At 61.7% G+C, this 19,956-nt stretch overlaps 1 protein-coding gene across 5 annotated transcripts in view; it reads right to left on the bottom strand.

Moving 5' to 3' along the window:
• Positions 1-18,203, bottom strand: part of NFIC (nuclear factor I C) — a 66,443-nt gene extending 48,240 nt beyond the window's left edge. For 4 of the 5 annotated variants that reach the window (XM_068537288.1, XM_068537293.1, XM_068537290.1 and 1 more), the window contains exons 1-2: positions 11,723-11,821; positions 1,856-2,387 (exon numbers count right to left, since the gene is read on the bottom strand). In XM_068537288.1, the coding sequence (XP_068393389.1) occupies positions 1,856-2,387; positions 11,723-11,752 (562 nt within the window). In that variant the 5' untranslated portion in view covers positions 11,753-11,821. Of the gene's footprint in view, positions 1-1,855; positions 2,388-11,722; positions 11,822-18,062 lie in introns of those variants that run through there. The other variant, XM_068537289.1, reaches the window with a different exon arrangement.
• Positions 18,204-19,956: the final 1,753 nt, after the last annotated feature.

Below are 19,956 nucleotides of genomic sequence, written 5' to 3'. Positions count from 1 at the left end.
TGCTGACCAGACTGGCCAGCAAAGTCATGGCAGTCGGACGCGAAGGTGTCTGGGGAGGCCCGGAGGCCTGGCCTGCCTGCTGAGCTGAGGGGGGAGGGGACCGATGGGGGAGGGGAGGCGCCCGGAGATTGTGCTGACGCTGGCAGAAAACTCGCTTCAAAATTTTATCAGCTCAGCGCGGAGGAGGAGGATGGATGTGGTGAGAGAGACCAGGACCTGCATGGTAATGGGCACTGCAGCCCCCAAGGCTGCCCCTGCCCACACCCCCAATCCCGCCCGCAGCAAACAGTCACCTTGTCTACCCCTCTGCCTCTGGCCCCCCTGCGTTCAGTGCTAATTGGTGGGGGCGGGGGAGGGGCAGATGGGGTCAAGGTCAAGGAATCAAGGTCAAGACTGGGAAACTCTGCCCCAGCTCTCCCTCCCACACACAGTGGAGACCAGGAGACCTCATGGAATCCTCACAGCATCGCTAAGAGTTGGCATGGTTGTTACCCCCACTGTACAGAGGAGGAAACTGAGGCACAGGACAGGGACTGAGGCAAAGTCACACAGCCAGCACACCACCTGGCAGGGCTGCGTTCGGAATCTGGGCGGTCCAGCCCCGGAGTTCCCTCTCCTCTCACCACCCCTCCCCCAGCCTTCCTCCATCATTTCTGGTTGTGATCACATGGGCTCCTGTGGGGTCTACGGGGGCTTGGGGCTGGGTTTGCAACCCGAGTGCACCCACCTGACACGCTCAGGCACCCCCGGGTGTGTGCGGGTTCGCACCCACGTGTGTACCAGCCTGGGTGGGCATGGTGGGGCATGGGACATGTGCCTGTTAGGGTCTCCGGGCACACCTGATTCCATCCGCATGAAGACAGTCACAGCTGCCACCCGCCACGTGGCAGGCCAGAGTCCAACGTGCTACACACACACACACACACGATCTCGGCGAGTCTCCCCAGGCCCAATCCAGGTAAGGATGCTGATACCCTCCATTTGACAGCTCCACTGGCCACACCACCAGGAACAGCGGGGCAACAGACCCCACTGCCCTCCCAGCCAGGGCCTGCCCTTGGCCACCAAGACCTGCCAACCGTCAGCCTCCACATCTCTGTCCAGGCGGCTGACCTCCTGGGATACCCCCACACTCATCACTGCCCAGTCGTTCTGCAGAGCTCAGCTCCGTGGAGCCCCCTCCTCTGGGAAGCTGCCGTGGATTTCCCCATCCGCAAACCCTGCTAGTCTCCATGTGGGCCATCTGACCACAGAGCCAGCAAACACCCAGCTGGCTGGTGGGGGCCGCTGGAGACCAGAGAGACTGGTGACCTAGCCAAAGTCACACAGCGCCCCAGCTTCCCACTCGGCCGAAATATGGGACCTGTCAGGTCTCTGGGGGAAGTCCGAGAGTCGATCAACCATCAGTCACAAAGTGCAACCCCAGCTCTCCTCCAGCTTTCCCAGGAGGGATAAGATTGTCCCCCACGCATCCGTCACTGGCCTATCCTCAACCCTGTTGCCAACAGACCTCCTGGGACAGGGTCTCACCTCCTGAGACCTGCCACTCCCCCTGGACCCCTGACCCCCCAAGGTCAGGGCCTGCCTCTACCTTCAGAGCCCCAGGACGCACCTGCCCCCCACCCCAGACTCTCCCTGAACCGCACCTCGTCCCCTTGGCCCTTCACAGGGCTCAGACCCTCCCACTGCACCTGTCCCCGCCCTCGGACTTTAAGGCCAGCCTCCTGGCTCCTACCTTTGCGTGCGCCCACCTCCCCGCCTCGGGTAGACCGCTCTCGCGTGGCCCCGCCTCCCCCCCCTCGACGACCTTCCAACGCACCCCCTTTCGGCCTCCAGAGTGCAAGCCCCGCCTCACCTCGCTCGCGCACGAAGTAGGCCAGGTAGAGGTCGAGCTCCTTGACCGCCACGCCGATGTGGTGCGGCTGCACGCAGAGCACCGGGTGGCCGCACTGCGCCGCCTTAACCAGGCGCTCGCCGTCGGTGCTCTCCAGCGGGATGCCTTTGAAGAGGATGACCATGACCAGGTCCAGCCGCCACACCTTGTCAGCCTGGCGCAGGCAGTCGATGCGGCGCATCTTGCCCTTCTGGTCAGGGTTGGAGAGCACGCAGCCCGGCGCCTTCTTGCCGGTGATGGCCAGCACGAAGTCCTCGCGGCACTCGGGCCGGATGTCCTTGCGCAGCTTGGCCAGCAGCCGCGACGCCCATTTCTGCTTGACCTCGGCCTTCTCGCCCAGCAGCTCGTCCTTCACCGCGCGCTCCTCGTCCTTCGACATCCGCTTTTCGTGCTTCTTGAAGTACTTGCGCTTCCGCGCCTGCAGGTTGAACCAGGTGTAGGCGAAGGCGCGGACGTGAGGCAACAGCGCCTCGATGAACGGGTGGAACTCATCCTGTGGGGCGGGAGAGACCAGAGGTCAGGAGGCGCTGGGGCCCGTGGACCCACTGCCCCGCCCGTAAGAATGAGGCTGCAGGGGCCCCAGGCAGACCCGCTAGAAGGAGGGCCAGGCAGAGGTGTGCAAGGGGCTGCTGCAGATCCCTCCGTGTCCTGGGAAAAAGTGGAGGACAGTGGGGACCCAGCAGAGGTTCACTGGGTCGTTTGAGAACCCATTGCCCAGATGGGGAAACTGAGGCTTGGACCACGTGGGAGGCACAGGCCAAGGCAGTCGTTCATGGAGGACTGTCTTGAACCCCAATGTACAGGCAGGACAAGCTGGTGGTCCCAGGTGGAGGCTGATGGGGACCCTTTGTACAGATGGGGAAAACTGAGGATGGTGGAATGCTGGTGGCACGGATCCATTCTCTGCCTTCTAGAACTGGGGTCAGCAAACTTTAAAAGTACCATAAAGAACCGGATAGTGAGTATTTTTGTGTCTGTTTCAACTGCTCCACTCTGCACTGTAGTGCAAGACTGGCCACAGAGGAGATGTAAGGGATGGGCATGGTAGTGTTCCAATAAAACTTTACTTATAAAGACAGACGGTGGGCACTGGGCCCTGTGACTGTAGTTTGCAAACCACTGAACTAGAGTGTGAGCTCAAATGTCCAGAGCAGGGCTGAGCACACACTGGATGCTCACGATTCCAGGAGCAACCAGGCTCAGAGGGTCACTTGGGGCTTGTCTGTCAGACCTACTGCTCAGCAGAGGAAGCTGACACCAGACAGGGGTCCAAGGGCTGCCTCAACCGGCTCTTGGCAGTGATGAAAAAAATGAGGACAAGACGTCATTCCTATAGCCCAGATGTACAGACAGGACTGGCTGAGGTCCACAGGCCAAGATGGGCCACCTGGATGTCAGGGGCTGATGGAAGGGTGGGGAGGCGGTTCCTGCATAGAGGGGGTGGTTCCTGCATAGACCCATTACAGGGGCGGGGAAAGCTGAGGCCCAAGGAGGCAAGACAGCAGAATGCACCAGAGAAAGGGGAGCTCAGCCATGGAGGTTTAGAGCTGGAGAGAGAGGCCCCTGGGGGCCAGTTCACCCTACCCTGTCCCCCACAGACCTATTCCACAGATGGAAAAACCGAGGCCTGGGAGGCTCAGCAACCTGGCCAGAGCTGTGACTTCAACAGCCCCCTCCCTCTGCCTGAGTGGTGCTGCTGGGTGGCCACAACACCCATTTTATGGATGAAGAAACAGACCCCAAGAGGGGACCCAATCATGAGGGGCACAGCTGAGACAGGAACCCACACCCATCTGACTTCCCCACGAAAACAACGGCAGCCCCCATCGGGCCCCTCAGAGAATAACGTGGGGCCATGGGAGGCCCCCATCCCCTTCTACAGGGGTGGGAGGGGGCTGTCTCATTCTCGCCATTTTTCAGCAAGTGAAACTGAGTCTGCATAACATCCAGGACCTGGTTTCTCAGCCTCAAGGGATGAGAAATTCAAGGAGAAAGGAAGACAGAGAAGAGAAACTTTGGTCCCCCCTCCCCGCTCTTGCCTGGGGCCTGTGCTGGGCTTCTTGAATGGGAGTGATGTCTTTTCCTAGCATGTGAATCTCATTATCCGCCCAGCTCTCAAAAGCCTGCGTTATGCTATTATTATTATTATTATTATTATTATTATTATTGACATTGTTGTCGCTGTAAAGATTATTTCAGTTGCTTACAATCTCCCAGGGGCAGGAAAAGGCCCGAGGCTCCACTACGCCTTGTGTGATGGAGAAACTAAGCTCAGAGAGGGGCAGAGACCTGGCCAAGGTCCTGGAGGGTCTCAGAGTCGGCGTAAGAACAAGAACCCAGGACCCCATTGGCCCCTTTCTCAGAGCAGTCTGCTCTCTGTGAGGCCAGGGTCTCTCGGGGAGACAGGGAAACCGCTGCTCTGGGCCACGCATTGGTTTTTCTAAATGGATGTGGCCAGGCTTGTTCCCACCTCCAGGCCTGGATGCCCACGGTACCGCCCACCCAGCGCCCCTCCCTGCCCTGAGCTCCATTTCCCCTGGGCCACCTCCGGCCATGGGGTGCTGGGGCTGGGGGATGACCTCAGATCTCCCCTATTACTGAGGCTCTGAAAATAGCCTCCTGCCCTCGCGGGGTGGGGCGGAACGGGGCTCCGTTTGTGCCAGCCCAGCTCCCCCATGCCAACGGCACCCAACGTGTGAGTCACCGTAACAGCTGTGGTGGGGACCGGACCTCGGGGCCCTTTTCAGCCGCTCCCCCATCCCGTCCCCGCCCCAGCTGACCTGCTGAGGCAGAGGGAGGATAGAGGGGGCCGATCCCCTGTCAGGTCCTATCCAACCTCAGAGGTGCTTTTTCTGTGTCACCATGTCACTTGACATGCCAGCCCCAGGGGTGAGGAGCGATTCGCCCAGGGTCACACAGCCGGTCAGCAGAGCCGGGAGCAGAGCCCAGGTCGTCTGGCCAGAGAAGCTGGGGTGGGAAATCGATGGAGGCGCAGGACACTGTCCCCTGTGGAGGGGATGCCAGGGTGGCAGGAGGCCTGGGCAATGGCTGTGGCTGCCACCCGAGGCCTGGAGCTTATTGGGGCGGTAATAAGAGGTAGCTGGGAAGGGGCAGCTGGAGTGTCAGCCAGCAGGCCTTCTTGAACGGGGTGCCATCTCTTCCTAGCATATGAACCCCATTATCTGCCTGGCTCTCAAAAGCTTGCATTGCGCTATTATTATTATTGATGTTGTTGTTACGATTGTTTTGGGCCCAGACTCTTCCTCCCCTTGAACCCCTTTGTCTCTGAGCCCCCTCCCCCTTTTCCGAGCTCCTCTCCTCTTCTGGCTCCTCCCCTCTCCAAGCCCCCGTGCCCCTGCCTTATCCCTACCCCCTCCTCCCCGGGCCCTCTCTGGGGAAAGATGCCAGGGAGGCGGGCAGGGGCGGGAGCCCACGTCACTGGTGACCCCAGCTGGTCCTGGAGGAAGACAAACAGCCTGTAACTGGGTCATGGACCTGCTGCCCTAGCCTCCCACGTCCTCTTGGGGAGGTCAACCTAGGTGAGAGGCAGGCCTGTCACTCTCTTTGTCCCATAAGACCTGTGACAACCAAGGCCTCTTCCCCAGGCACTTCCCAATGCCCTCACTGGCTGACAGGGCAAGGGAGACAGCCAAGGCAAGCTAGATGCCAAGAATCCTCCTGAACTCCTAGACATCCCTCAAGGCCCTCTCTCCAGCGTTCCTTCCTTCAGGCAGCCTTTCCTGCTCTCCTCAGGGTTCTCCCAGACCCAGCCTGGACCACACAACTTGGGGTCTCTGAGTCCAGCTCAGTTGCTCTCCCCCAACCCTGAGGCCCAGGGCTGAGGCACTCGCTGCCAGGCAGACTTGTTGAGGGAATGAGCTTGGGTGACAACAGCCTCCATTTTCACCTTCTGTATGATCCAGGAACAAATCACTGTTCCACCTTGGGCCTGTTTCTCATTCTGTACAAAGGGCAGAAAAGGACATTGCACCCTTTTGGGGGTTGGTGGTGGGGCTTATCCATTGCCCTGGTAATCAGAGCTGCAAGGTGAGGGGAGGCAGCAAGACCAGGCCTTTCCCAGAAACCTCACTTGGCCAAGGCAAGTTAGATGCCAAGAATCCTCCTGAACTCCTACACATCCCTCAAAACCCTGTCTTCAGTGTTCTTTCCTTCAGGCAGCCTTTCCTGCTCTCCCTGCTGGGACTTCCTGGCCAAAGAGGACAGCAGCAGCTGGGAGGTAGACACCTGGGTTCAAGCCCCTGCTGGGCGCTATGAACTGGTCAACTGCGCACTGGATTGTGCCCCACTCTGGGCCTCCCTGTAGCCCTCCCATCCTGACAGTCCAGGGCAGCAAACCAGGATGTGAAACTCCAATTCCCAAACCAAAAGTTTTCCACGAAGGATTCTCTCTCCTTCATTCACTCAGTGATTCAACAAACATTACTGAGAATCTCTTATCCATCCCTAAGCTTTTATCCCAAACCCCTATGCACCCTTCAAAGCCCTGGTTCCAATGTCCCCTCCTCCAGGTTAAGTGTCAAACAGCAGAGCTCATATTCGAACGCAGGCCTATCTGGTGCCAGAGTAAGTGTTCCTAACCTAGAGTGGTCTCTCCCCTCAAGCTCAGAGCATCATAGCTTTATGAACAGCTCTTATCCAATGAGGGAGAGATTCATTTGGTTGTTCAACAAACATTTACTGAGTATGTACTCTGTGTCAGTTCCATGCATGATGCTGGAGACCCAGCAGTGTCCTCGGCTCGGCCCTCACCCAGATCCTGACGTGGGCAGGGATGGATATTAAACAAGCTAATAAACATGGAATAAAATGCCAGGTTGAACAAAATGCTCTGGAGAAATTTAAAGGAGTTTGAGGAGGGGGCCGGGGGTTGTTTTTTTTTAGCTAGGGGGGGTCAGCGAGGGTCTCTCATAGGAGAGGACACTTGAACAAAGACCTACAAGATGACACTCCACGGTAGGAGCTTTGCAGGTGGAGAACACAGTACATGCAAAGGTCCTGAGGCAGGACCATGCCTGATGTTTGGGGAGAACAGTGAGGAGGCCAGTGAGGCTGGAGCAGAGTGAACAATAGGGAAAGTGGAGGTGGTGAGGGCAGGAAGGTAAGGACCCCTGGGAAGACTTTGGGTAAACTAAGTCCAGGGAGTAGAAAGTCCCCGCCAAAGTGACGAGCGAGTCTGAGCCCTGGGCCTCCTGACTTCCCTCTCTGTGCTGTGGTGTCCTGGGTGGATGCTGGGGGCTGAGCCAGAAGGCCACGGTGTGGGGGAGACAGACAGGGAGCGAGGCGGAGCATGTACTGAACTGTCAACTCTACGAAATGGGAACAATTGTTGTGCCCATTGCCCAGAGGGAGAGACTGAGGCACTGAGCACTGAAGCCACCGGCCCAAAGTCACGCAGCCAGGAAGGAGCCGAGCTGGGACTTGGACCTGGGTGCCTCCTGACTCCCTGGCCCCACTTGCCAGCTCCCTGAGTACAGGGTCTGGCCCCATCCTCGGGACTTCCCAGCAACGCCCGTTCTGCACCCCACCCGCTCTCTCTGCATCCTGTGTGGCCCGCTTCCCCGCTCAGCCCTGGGTCACGTGCCAAAGCGGCAGCATGGTCCTGACAGCCCCTCACCTACACTGTAGCCCCTCGAGGGCATGGCTTTGATCTGTTTCATCCACTGCTGCGTCCTCAGCATCCAGATCAGCAAAGGAGCAATCTCATCCTTTGCCTGTTACCTATGCACACACCCCGACGGACAAAGGATGCTGGTACCCACGTGGGTCTGGCCAAACTCAGGGAGACCCTGGACAGGGCTGGGCGAGCGGGGAGGAAAGACCAAGAGAAAAACCCTGGCTGGGGGTTCAGGGCTCAAGGTTTGGGGGAGTCACCACTGTCCCTGTCACCCGGCCCAAGCTGAGCAGATAGCGACAGAAGGAAAGGAGGGTAAGTTGGAAAATGCCTATGGGACGTTTAATACAGTTATTACTTTAGAGACAACCACAATCACAGCCAAGCTTATTTGGCACCTACTGTATACCAGGCCCTGTGCTAAGGGTGAAACATCTGAAGAAGGGCTAGGTCACCTGCCCAGAGACACACAGCCACCTGGGCGAGATCTGCATGCAGATCCAAGGCCGCCCTAGGTCTCTGCTCGGTGACCCGTCAGGGCACGCACGTGTGCACGTCTGCATGCTCACACGTGTGGGAGCGTGGGCTGCAGGCACTACGTGCCGAGGGTCTACACACACCCAGGTGAGGAGGCAGTGCACGCGCGTGCGGGTCACTGTGAACACGTGCTTTCGTGGGGCAGGTGGTCCCAGGACATTCGGCGTGTCCCATCCATTTGGTGTGAGGGAGGTAGGAGGTTCAGGCAGAGAAAGAGACATTGGAGAGAGAGAAAGAAGAGAGATATTGGAGGGAGGGAGGGAGGGAGGGAGGGAGGGAGAGAGAGAGAGAGGGAGAGAGAGAGAGAGGGAGAGAGAGAGAGAGGGAGAGAGGGAGAGAGGGAGGGAGAGAACGCTGACTCGGCCAGAATCCCAGCGTCGTGATTTACAAGGCGCCCGACCCTGACGCGCCGAGGCACCTCCGCCGCAGAGAAAAGATGGGGGAGAGACACAGACACGGAGAGAGACAGAAAGAGGGAGAGAGACGTGGGGCGAGCTTGTGCGTACAGGAGCCAATCAGAGGCCATCAGACCACGGGTGGGGGGGGCACAGGGAGCACCCAACTGCCCAGGCCTGGCTAAACAGCCAGGTGGGCAGTGGCCCCGAATCCCTAGCCCCACCAGCCATGCTGTGCCACCCCCGGCAGGCCCTAGCCCTCTCTGGTCTTGGCCCCTGTCCCAGCCCTGAGGTGCTGGGGGACCCTCAATCCCAGCAGAGCCTCCCAGAACCCACACCAGGCTGGCCCCTCGTGCCTTCCCCCCCAAACCCACAACAGACACCTGGCCCATAGGAGGTGCTTAATGAAGATCTATTATATTCGATCAAGCCAAAGTCGGGGACCCTCCCCCAGCCTCAGTCTCCCCACTGGAGAAATGGGGTAAAAAGAGTGCTGCCCAGCAAGGCAACGAGGTGAAGGAATGAAGGAAAGAATGAATGAATGAGGAAGGGGGCTCTGGCGGCCGCACTGCCGTGGCTGCAGCCCAGGCCCAGCCTGCGGCCCCGGGGAATCCTGGGCACTGCAGCCAAGAGGGGTTTGGCCCCAAACCCGGAATAACTAACGTGGCGGTGGAGGCGGGTGGGAGGGAGGCCCAGAGCGGGGCAAGCGCGGGGAGGCCGGCCTTCCCGCCGGCAGGATTTATGGAAGTAACGGCTGCTCCACAGTTCCTCTTCAGAGTAAAAGTGAAAAGCACTTGAGTCACCACTGAAACAGGGACGGGGCTCCCAGAATCCTCCAGGGCCACCCGGGCCGCGGCTGCCACCCCCTCGGTGGGCAGGACCCCGGGGGCACAGGGTAGGCTGGCACGGGAGCAGCCCCCCCCACCACTTCACTCGCCCCGTGCCCCGAGCCGGTCTCGGCTCAGGATCCGGGTCGGATCGGCTAAAAGGGAGCTATTTTAGGATGGGCTCAGGTTGTAAAATTAGTCAAGGGGGGAGACAGGGAGAGACAGAGATGGAAAGGGAGCGAGACAGGGAGAGGGAGAGACACAGACAGAGAGAAATGGGTAGGGCGCGATGAGGTAGCCAGGAGTGGGGGTCCTGCATGGGTAGTCTGGGTCCTTCCGGGCTCCCCAGCTGGAGACCCCAGACCAGGCTGGGCCTGCAAGCAGCTGCGAGGATTACACTGAGGGGGTCCTGGGAGGGGGACCTGGGTTCCCCTCCAGGGTGGGGGCACCCATGGGAGAAAAAGCAGAGGAGGGGGAGCCCCCTGCGCTTGGGCCACCCCATCCCCATCCGAGCCTGGGAGCTCCCTGGTCCTCTCTGCCTGTCTCTGTCTCCTGGTCGCCCTGTCCCTTGCACACAGCAACCTCAGGTATTTTTATTGTCACGTTTCCACCAAGAGCCCGCCTGGCTGATCCTTGCCCTGCGCCCCAGGGAAAGCCAGGCCCGGGGAGCACAACACCAGCTCTGGTTCTCACTGCCACCCACTCTGGGCAACGTGGACGGGGGCCTGTCTCCCGAGGAGTCCTGACGGGGGAATTCCAGGGCCCAGTGACAATAGGCTGCCGTCCAACCTCCTCGCCTGGAATAGCCTCCCTGGGCTCAGCCCCTTTGGGCGGCTCTGGGAGCGAGCGCGAGGAAAGGGTGGAGGAGGCGGGGGCATCCCGGGGCCACCCAGGCCACCCCCTGAGCCCAGAGACTGGGAGGTCCAAGGTCACCGGGCAACCCTGACTAGGAACCTCGTGGTTCTTGGGGAGCTTCGGGCGACAAGAGGCAGAGGGGGGCCAGTGATGACTGTGTCGGGGGACCCCCAAAGCTGCTCTGGAGGGGAAGGAAGGTCTGGAGAGGGGCAGGGATGTGCCCAAGGTCACCCCGGGGATGATGGGTAGGACAGGCCCTGAGACCCCCTAAGCACCGGCCCTCACATTCCCCCCTGGGGAGCCAGAAACTGGAGGAGCTGGAGGGGGCGGGTGAGAGGGAGCCTGCCGTGAGTGAGGGGCACCCTAGGATCAGGAAAGGGGGGACCCCCATTGGAGACTGGCATCCACGTGCTCTCTGCACAGTGGTCCGCAGGACACTCAGCCACCCACTGGACTCCCACCTCCCTGTGCCCCGCACTTTACAGCTTGGAGGCCACACTGCCCCTCTCTGGAACCTGCCTTAGCTCCGTGTCACTTCAGGGGAAACTGAGGCCGGGACCCCAATGGCCTAAGTACACACAAGGACCCGGGGTGGGGGCAGAGCTGGAGGGTGGAACCAGTAGACCTGGGAGGGTGCCCCCCCTCCCTGCCATGGAGCTGGGGGAGGGAAGGGGTCCCCCAGGGGCGACCCGGGACAGGGGCAGCCGCCCCCTTCCCACACATCCCCTGGGTCATTGCACAAGGGCCGAGCCCCGGGCAGTCTGGGAGCTCGGCCAGGGGTGAGAGGCAGCGGGCGGGGGCAGGGGCAGGTGCCGGGCTGGCGAGGGCGTCCGCAGCGCCGCAGTGCCCAGGCCAGACCCCAGAACGCCAGGCCTCCCGGCTCCTCCCGGCGGCGACGGCTCCATAACTCACAATCGATGCGGCGAAAATGTGGGGATGGGGTTGAGGGACGGGGGGAGGGGGGGGAGAGGGAGACCGAGCCGGGACGTCGGGGCACCCCTCCCCCCACTGCTGGCGCCTCCAACTTTGCGGGCCCCCTCCCCCTCCGCGCACACGTGGGCCAATAATGGGGGAAAAGGCTGCCCAGGGCCGGGGTGGCGGCGCACAAGCTTGGGGGGGGTGGTCCGGGGAACGCATCAGAGGGGTCCTCGTCTCAAGAGTCCCCGGGCGTCCAGGGTCCAACCAGGACTCCCTCGATTCCTCCTAGGAGCAGGCCTGGGTCCAGGCCGGGGGTTCGCGCAGAGCCCCACCTTTGGCCTTCTCCCGGGCGCCCCCCGACCTTCCTGGCTGGGGTGGGGGAGCGCGTTCTGCGTCCAGGGAGGGCGAGCCAGGGGGAGAGGTCGCGGGGGGCGGGGCGGGAGTCCCCGGTGAGGGTCCCGGGCTGGGGGGAGGTGTCCCCGGCCCAGCCCAACCCCCCACCGGACCCCGGCCGGCGGCGGGGGCATCCCGGCCGCGTCGGCGGGAGGGACGCGCGCCTTTTTCGTCCCGCCTCCTCGGGCTTCCAAACTCCGGGGCCGGGCTGCGGGGGACGCGGGGCCAGGGCGCGGTGGGGCGCGGGCCGGGGGCCGGGCGGGGGGCGTACCTGGGTCAGGCAGAGCGGGGACGAATACATCCCGGGCGCGGCGGGAGGCGCAGGGCCGGCCGGAGCGGGCGCGCTGAACTTACTGAGTCATTTTTCCAAACCCCCCCCCCCCCCGCGGCCGCGGCCGGCGCGCTCCTCGCCGCCTCCTCCCTCGGTCTCCCTCCCTCCTCCCTCCCGCGCTCTCCCTCCCTCCTGCGCCCGACTCCCTCTCTCTCTCCCTCTCTCTGTCTCTCTCTCCTCCTTTCTTGTCCCCCCCCACCTCCTCCTCTGTCTCTGTCTCTCTCTGTGTCTCTGTCTCTCCTCCCTGTGGCAACCTCCTCTCTCCCTCCCCCAATTTCTCTCCCCTCCCACCCCGAACCTCCCACTTCTCAACATCCAACTTTCAAAGAAACGAGGGAAAAAAGAGCGCGAGCGAGGAACGAAAGCCGCTCCCCCTCTCCATGCCTCCTGAACCCCCATCGTTGCTTATTATTACGAATTTCCAGCCGCTCTGGGCAGGGCCACCGGACGGGGACCCACGGGCCCACGCACACCCCGACCACAGCGGGTCCCCCTGGACCACCAGCCCGAGTCTAGTGGGCAGGGGGTGGGCTGCTGCAGGACATTTGGGGGCCATAGGTGGATTCTGAAGACCACCCCCCCACCCCGCCCCGAGCGGGCCAGGAAGTTGGAGAAAGGAGCGGGGTGGGGGTGGGGGGGTTGGGAAAGAACGAAGAAGTGACGTGTGCAGAGGCCCGGCGCGAGCGCGCCTCTTTCCCCTTAAAGATGTACAACCCGGGGTGCTTGGCGGGAGAAGGGGTCCCACGGCATCCTCTCCCCCTGCTCCTCCCGAGAGCCAGACAGGGGCTGCAGTTCCTAGGCAGAGGAGCTTGGCTACAACTGCCCTTCCGTGGCCAGAAGGGCCTCAACCAACAGGGGAGCCTCCAGAAATCTGCTCTCTCCTCCTCAGCCAGCATCAAAGGGGAACTGGGAGTTGGGGGGCTTCGGCCTCCCCCATATGTCGCCCCCGTACCCCAGGAGGAAGATGGCCAGGCAGTACCTCAGGCTGGCCAGATAAAACCTCGCAGCCTCTTCCCGGGTGTCTGGTAATTCCTACTGACCCCCGCAGTGTGCCCATTTCACGGATCCAGAAACTGAGGCATGCGGAGTGGCTTGGAGCCCGGCTACCTGGCCCCAGGGCCCACACTCTGCAAGCTCGGTTGTTCTGCCTCTGGAATAGATGGGCACAGACCTGCTGCTGCTGACCTAGCCTCACCCCTCCCCCAGTTCACTCCGAGAATCCTGCCAGGCTCTCTCAGAGGCCTCCGCCACCCCATTGGTGTCCTCCCCTGTGAAGTGGAGGAACAGTGCCCACCCCATGGGGTTGATCAGCATAAGAATACTGGCACTTAGCAGCGCCTTGACCTTCCGTCAAATATGCACAGAGACATTCTTAGAAAGCTTGGCCATTTTACCCCGTGTGTCCCGAGTACAAATGATAACCTCTCGCCAACTTCAGGCAGCTGCCCCATGCCCAGGGGCATGGAAGACGCCAACAGCTCTGTCATTCTCCCGTGTTACAGGGGAGGAAACCGACGCCCCAGGAACGGATGCTACTGACCTGGGGCCCTGGAGCTGGACCAGAAGTGAGCAGGATTCACACAGGACACATATGCCCTCCGTCCCGCCGGCTCCCCCTGCACGTGGGTGACGGTCATTCAAATAGCACTTCACAGATGGTTTTTTAAAAAAATCCACTGTGCAGCCATGGGGGGCATTTAAACCCCAGAAAGAAAGGGAAGGGCAGGTGTCTAGGAATCCAAATGCCGACGTAACATAAAGCAATATTTTATGATTTAATAAAATGCCATGAACATCTGGAGGGCAGAATCCCCAATTCACAGACATTTCCAAGTTCAAATTGGCTTTGGAGCATTCTCCCAGGTGGCAGTGACCCCCAGACTGCCCACCACGCCCGCCCCACGGGCAGCCTTCCCAAGGCAGTTTAGGTTACTCTGGAAGGCACAGTTTGGAGAGACCACAGACACTCTCTCTTTCTCTCTCTCTCTGGACCTCAGTTTCCACATCTGTAAAACGGCAACAATAGACGCATCTCGCATTTTGGAAGTCTGGGCGGATGGGAATCCTTAAGATAACATGTGGGAAGACTGTGTTAATATATTAGTGGTGGCAGATACCAGTTCACAAACATCACTGAAGAGTTACATATATATATATATCATCCAGTTTAGCAGGAGTGGTCCCTACAGTGTACACAGTAGGTCCAAAGCAGGCCAGTTGCAGTGCAGGGTTGCAGCCTGGGTCTATGTCTTCTCCATCCAGGAGCTAAAACTCCCTGTGCCTCAGCTTCCCGCTCTGTGAAATGGGACGATAATAGTTTCTACCCGTCTGGGTTGTTGTGGGTAAACCAGCCAGTGTTTGGACCGTACCTAGTGTTTTCTAAACAAAGCAATTGCTGGATTGGACCTGTGTGTATAACATCCCAGAAAGGGGCCGCATGATTTAGCTCCTGGCACTTTGGCGCACAGTTCAGCTCATTTTAGTTTAAAAATGCACGCTCCCCATCACTCACTCTTAGGCTAGATACGGACTGTATCTGTGACTGTCCCAGATACGGACGCATGAGGGTGTTGACTGTCACCCTGTAACAGTAATGCCAACAATTTGGAGCCAGCCACGGTGTCCGTCTGTGGGGACCAGTTCAGCAATGCCACCCGGGGGCACAGGCTGGAACACTATGGAGCTCCACAAAAGAACAAGGGACCCCCACATGGAGATGCATCCAAGAAATGCGCAGGGGAAAGCATGCTGCAGCGCAGGGCTCCTCCCCCCTCAGCATTATGGACCACAGCTGGTGGGGCCTGTCTTGGGCACTGTGCAGCACTGAGCAGCATCCCTGGCCCCCACCCCCTGGATGCCAGGAGCCCCCCAGTGTGACAAGCACAGGTGTCCCCGGACATCACTCAGTATCCCCTGGGACAGAACCACCCCAGTTAAGAACCCTTGCTGTAGACTCAGCAAGTAGACTCAAGATCTCATTTGGGATTTTTTTCAAAAAGAATATACATATATCTTTTATAAGAATATATGTGTATCCTTTATAAGAATGTGTATCTGTTACATGTGGAGTTGCTCAGACAAAGCTGGATGAAATAGGGCTTTTCTGGAGTAGGGGGTCCCAGCGGGGTGGGGGTGATGAGGAAGGTTTGATTTTTACTCTGGGTACTTTTGCATCCTCTTTAGATGTTCATGAGTCGCTCATGTTATTAAAAAGCAAACTTAAAACATGTGAGTGGAATTCACAGCAGCACTTTCAAAAGTGAGAGCAGCTCAGGGAGGGATGATCAAAGCCTGAGACCACCAGGGAACTCCACAGAGGCCGTACCCAGCGAATAGAGGACACAGCCAGGGGGCCAGGACCTGTGGATGCACGGCTGACATTGCCACCCCTCCTGCAACCTTGTGGGGCATCCTGTGTGTTCCCATTTTACAGATGAGAAATTGAGCCTGCAGAAGGGGATGTTAAGGTCCTCAGCCTTGAGAAGTAATGGGGTATGACATATGGGCTGGTACAGGCACAACACAGAGACACACACACACAACATGCCACAAAGAGACACAAAGACACACAGAAACACACCACACGGAGACACACAGATTCTCACACATCACACAGACTCCAGCAGATACAGACACCCAGACCCGAGGGGACACATACAGACTCATGCAGACTCACACAGAGACACACAGGCCCACACGAGGTCATGCACAGCCCAAGCACAACACATGTGCAATCAGCCACAATAACACATACACGCCAGAACACAAGTATACACTTACAAGCACACGAACCCATGGACAGAACCCCTCCCACTATTTATACACTGGCACACACACACACACACACACACACGGTGACACACAGCACCCGCATTCCTGCTCCCCCTCATGGTTGTCCTCCCCCCAAATGCGCCCACAGCTGGGGTCTTTGCTCTCCAGATCCTGCAGGGACCTGGCTCAGACGTGGAGGTGGGGGGAGGGCGCGATGGGCTTGACTCCTCCCCCTCCCACAAACGCCGGTGCCTGTTTACGAGTGTGTGTCTGCGTGCCTCCGTGTGTGGCTGTGTGTGCACCTGTGTTGGGGGCAGAATTCTGTACACGTGTGGCTGTGAACAGATAGCTGTAAGAGCGTGTCATGAGCGTGTGCTGCTGACTGCGCACCAGGTGACAGGTGGGGATGGAGGCCAGTGTGGTGGAGGGCAGTGCCCGGGCGTGGGGTGGGGGAGCGCTGCGTCTGAGCACCGGCAGTGGGTGTAGGGCAGGGTGAGCACGGGGAACGGAGGGGCGTGAGGATGGGTGAGCTTACCTGAGCTGGGATCCCTGAGTGTTGCGTATGGATGCATCCCTGTGTCAACGTGGGACCCCTTTTCTCCTCTTCCCAAACAGCCCCCCAAAAGGGAATGCAGGTTGAAAGTTGAAAGCAGAGACTCCCACCTGGCCTTGGGGCTTTTATATTTAGAAAATTATATAAAGCGCCCTGGGGTGGGGATGGGGGCGCGACGGGGATTCCCCTGGAGGGGAGAAAACAACCCTGTGTGCCCGCCCGGTCTGGCCTGGTCCCGGGCAAGCGCTGGGAGGTAGGGCTGGGGGCGCGTCTCCCTGCCCATCCGGGCGAGGGGGTCTCCTTTGCCACCCCCCTGGTCCAGACTTAACCCACGCGCTTCGGTAACCACCCATCCCTCGAGACCTCCTCTGGGGGGGAGGGGGGACCCCCCCGCCGCCCCGCCCCCTCTGGGCCACGCGCACGCGCAGCCCCTGGCGGGAGACATCGCCGCCGAGTGATCGCGTCCCGGCGCCACCTCGCGCCCGAACCTCAAGCTGGGACCACCTGGGGACATGCAGATAGAGGACCCCGAGGCAGGGGTAATTGGAGCGGACGCGGTAGGGAGTGAGAGGAGGGGACAGAGCTTTGGCGAGGTGGAGGAAGCACCCGTTCCCCATCCGGCAGCCCGGGTTACAGGAAAAAAGGAACTGGGCGGGGGGGTGGGGGTGCGGGGGAGAGTGTAGACCCATCCCCAGGAATAGTCACTCAGCGCCAGTCAAACGCACACAGCGACACCCAACTGTCCTGAGACGCAGCCACGCGACACAGTTCCCCACTCACTGGCAACCCCCTAACCTCCACACACTCATACGTGGACACCCCCATGGTCATCCAGGGACATCACGTCCCCCGGGACATCCAACTCAGCCACACAGCTTCACAACACCGCCCCACGGGGACCCGTGGCACAGTCGCCCAGTTACCCTAACACACACACACACACTGTCCCATAGCCGCACAATGCTTTAACAACACTCAACACAACACACACACAGCCACGTGGATGTGCAGACACACAGATACATAAAGGAGAGGACCCCACGCCCGGGGACCCACGGACCCACGGACAGGCATGGGACCACCTAGCTGCACAGACCCGCGAATGCACCCCCGGATTCCCGTGCTGACTCGTTTGAGAGCACAGGGGCCCCCAAACGCACCCCTCGAGTGAAGATGCCACTGCACCAGCGGACCGGACACCGGAACCCTCAAGTGCAGCTACCGGCGCTTGCGGGCCTGGGGCGCGCCCGGCCTAGACCCGGTGACCCCTCCCGGCTGGGACCGCGGCGGGGCTGGGGTCGGCCGGGGGGCGGGGCTCAGGCGGCGCTAGGGCCGGCCGGGTGGCTGCCCCTGCGCGGCGCCGAGAGCGGCCGCCCGCCCGGCTCCAAGTTCAAGGCGCCCGGCGGCGGCCGCTGCGCGCTCTCCGCCCCTCTCCGCAGCGGCCATTTTCCGCTAGCTGGCGCGCCGCGCTCGCCCGGGCCGGGGCAACCCGCGAGGGCCGCCGCGACCCCCACCCCGCACGGCCCCTTCGGGCGCCCCCTCCCTGGGCCCGGCTTCCCAGCCGGCTGCGCGCTTGGGGGTCTTGCGCCCGGAGCCGCGCCCTCCCGCCTACCTTCTCCCGCCGGGCCAGGGAGGGGGCGGAGGCCTGGCCTGGGGGAGACCCTCTCCCGGGAGCCCCGCCCTCCCCTCCAACTCCATGGTGCCCGCGAGGGGCCCCCGACTTGGGGTCCCCCGCTGCGCCCCGCGCGCCAGCTCCGCCCCCAGCCGCGGGGGGGGGGGGTTGGACTGGCGGGCGGGGGTCCCGGGGCGGCGGTTGTGTGTGGGGTCCCCGCATCGAGCCCCTCCCCCGGGCGGCCCCCGCCCCCTGCCCCCCCAGACCTCTCAACTTTCGCCTGGAGCCCACTCACCACCCCAAAAACTCCCCGGGCGAAAACGAAAGTGGGGGCGGCGACGTACCATGGCGCTGCTGCGAGGAGGCGAGGCCGGCGCCGGAGCGAGCGCGCTCGGTCCCCGGCGAGGGGGGGCCGGAGGCGGCGGGAGGAGGTGGCGAGGGAGGGCGCGCGGGGGAGGGAGCGAGCGCGCGAGGGAGGGGGCGCGCCGTTCCCGCCCCCCCAGCCCAGGACCCTCCCCTCGGCCCGCCCTCCCCCCGGTCCCGCGCGCCGCCCGCGCCTCAGGCCGCTCCGCGCCCCGGCCCCGGCTACGGCGGCTCCGGCCGCGGCTCCATCCCCGGCCCGGCCCGCGCGAGGGGAGGCCAGGCGAACGGCCGCGGCGGCGGGTCGTGGGGCCCGGGTCGGGCTCGCTACGGAGGGAGCGGATCCACCTTCACGGCGCGCGCGCGCTCACATACACACACACACGCACACACACACACAGATACACACACACGCAGACAGCTGGGGACACTCGCGGCCCGGGCCTCCTCGACTCCGACACCGACACAGAACGCACACCGACGCGCCTGCGGCGTGTTACAGACACACACAGTCTGCGGGTGTCACCCAGATATACCGGGGCCCACGCTCACAGCCGATGCGGTTCTTGGACGCACACCTCCTGCAGGATGCCACGAACACAGACTCACACTCACAACCTGCGGTGTCACCCAGACAGACACACGGGGACCCACATGCTCACAGCCTTCGGGGTGTCACCCAGACACCCACAGCCTCCACGCTGTCACATACACAGACTCACAGCCAGCAGGGTGTCACTCAGACACGCACACAGATTGACAATCGTAGAAAGACATTTCAGACCGCGGACTGAGCCACACGCCGACCCCCCCGGACCCCTCCCCCAGGCCATCGCAGCAGCCACCCCTGCCCCTGAGTGCAGGTGTCCCGGATACACAGACACAAACACGCACAGCGGGGAGACGGGACAGATGGGGACACAGACAGAGACTCGGACACTGAGGGTGACAGACCTGGGGGGCAGGGGTTCCCTGGGGGTCCCGCAGGGGCTCCAGGCGGGGCGGGGGGCGGGGAGCGCGCGCGGCGGCTCGGTAGGTGTGGGGGGGAGCGGCCGCCCCCTCCCCGGGTCGGGATTAAGGGAGAAGCCTCCGCAGCGGGGGGAGGGGCCGGGCCGTGGAGGGTCAGCGCCCCCGCCCCTGCTGCGCGGGCTGCTGCGGGCTGGGGAGCCGTGCCGCAGCGCCCCCGCCCCCCGCCACGCGCTCTCCTGCAGTCCCCCCTCCTCCGGCAGCCGCAGAGTAGGCACCGCCCCCTTCTCCCCGCCCCCTCTCAGGCTCTGCGTCTGGCGCAACTGGGGGACGACGGGAGGGGGGCTTGCCGCGACCTGGTGGGGTGGAGGAGGTTCTGCTGCCGTCCTTCTGTCTGGGTTTCCCCCTGCGTGCGACCTCACTTCCCCCCAACTGGGGCTCCAGGATTCAGGGACCCCTTTGGGGAGGTGGTTCTCAGCTCCCCCAGGGAGGACGCCAGGGTTTCGGGCGGGGGCAGGCAGCACCCCGGGAGCAGAATCAGGCCCTGGACCGCCCTTCTGGAGCCATGGCTGACTCTGGGGTCTTCTGGAAGTTAATTCTGTGCGTGGTTGGGCACCCCAGGGGCCGGAAAATCTCAGGCAAACGGTGGTTAACAGCAGCTCTGCCTACATAGTAGGTGTTCAGTATGTAGCCAATATCTCAGGCGTGCAGGGAGCGTTCGCTCTGGGACGCTGAGGTTTTCCGGCTTCATCTGCACATTCCTTTCCCCATTTTTAAGAAGAGAAAAGTGAGGCCCAGAGAGGGGGAGCTCCTCAACCAGCACGTCAGAAGCCCAAGGGTCCTAATCCTAACGGCTCTTCCAGGGTGCTTTGCAGGTGAGGGAGGAGGTTCTGGAGGTGGCCTCCCCTCTCA

The sequence above is a fragment of the Eschrichtius robustus genome, chromosome 2 (assembly GCF_028021215.1).
Source record: "Eschrichtius robustus isolate mEscRob2 chromosome 2, mEscRob2.pri, whole genome shotgun sequence".
NCBI lineage: Eukaryota > Metazoa > Chordata > Mammalia > Artiodactyla > Eschrichtiidae > Eschrichtius > Eschrichtius robustus.
The sequence above is the reverse complement of the archived record's forward strand: the minus strand, read 5'-3'. Positions and strand labels throughout refer to the sequence as shown.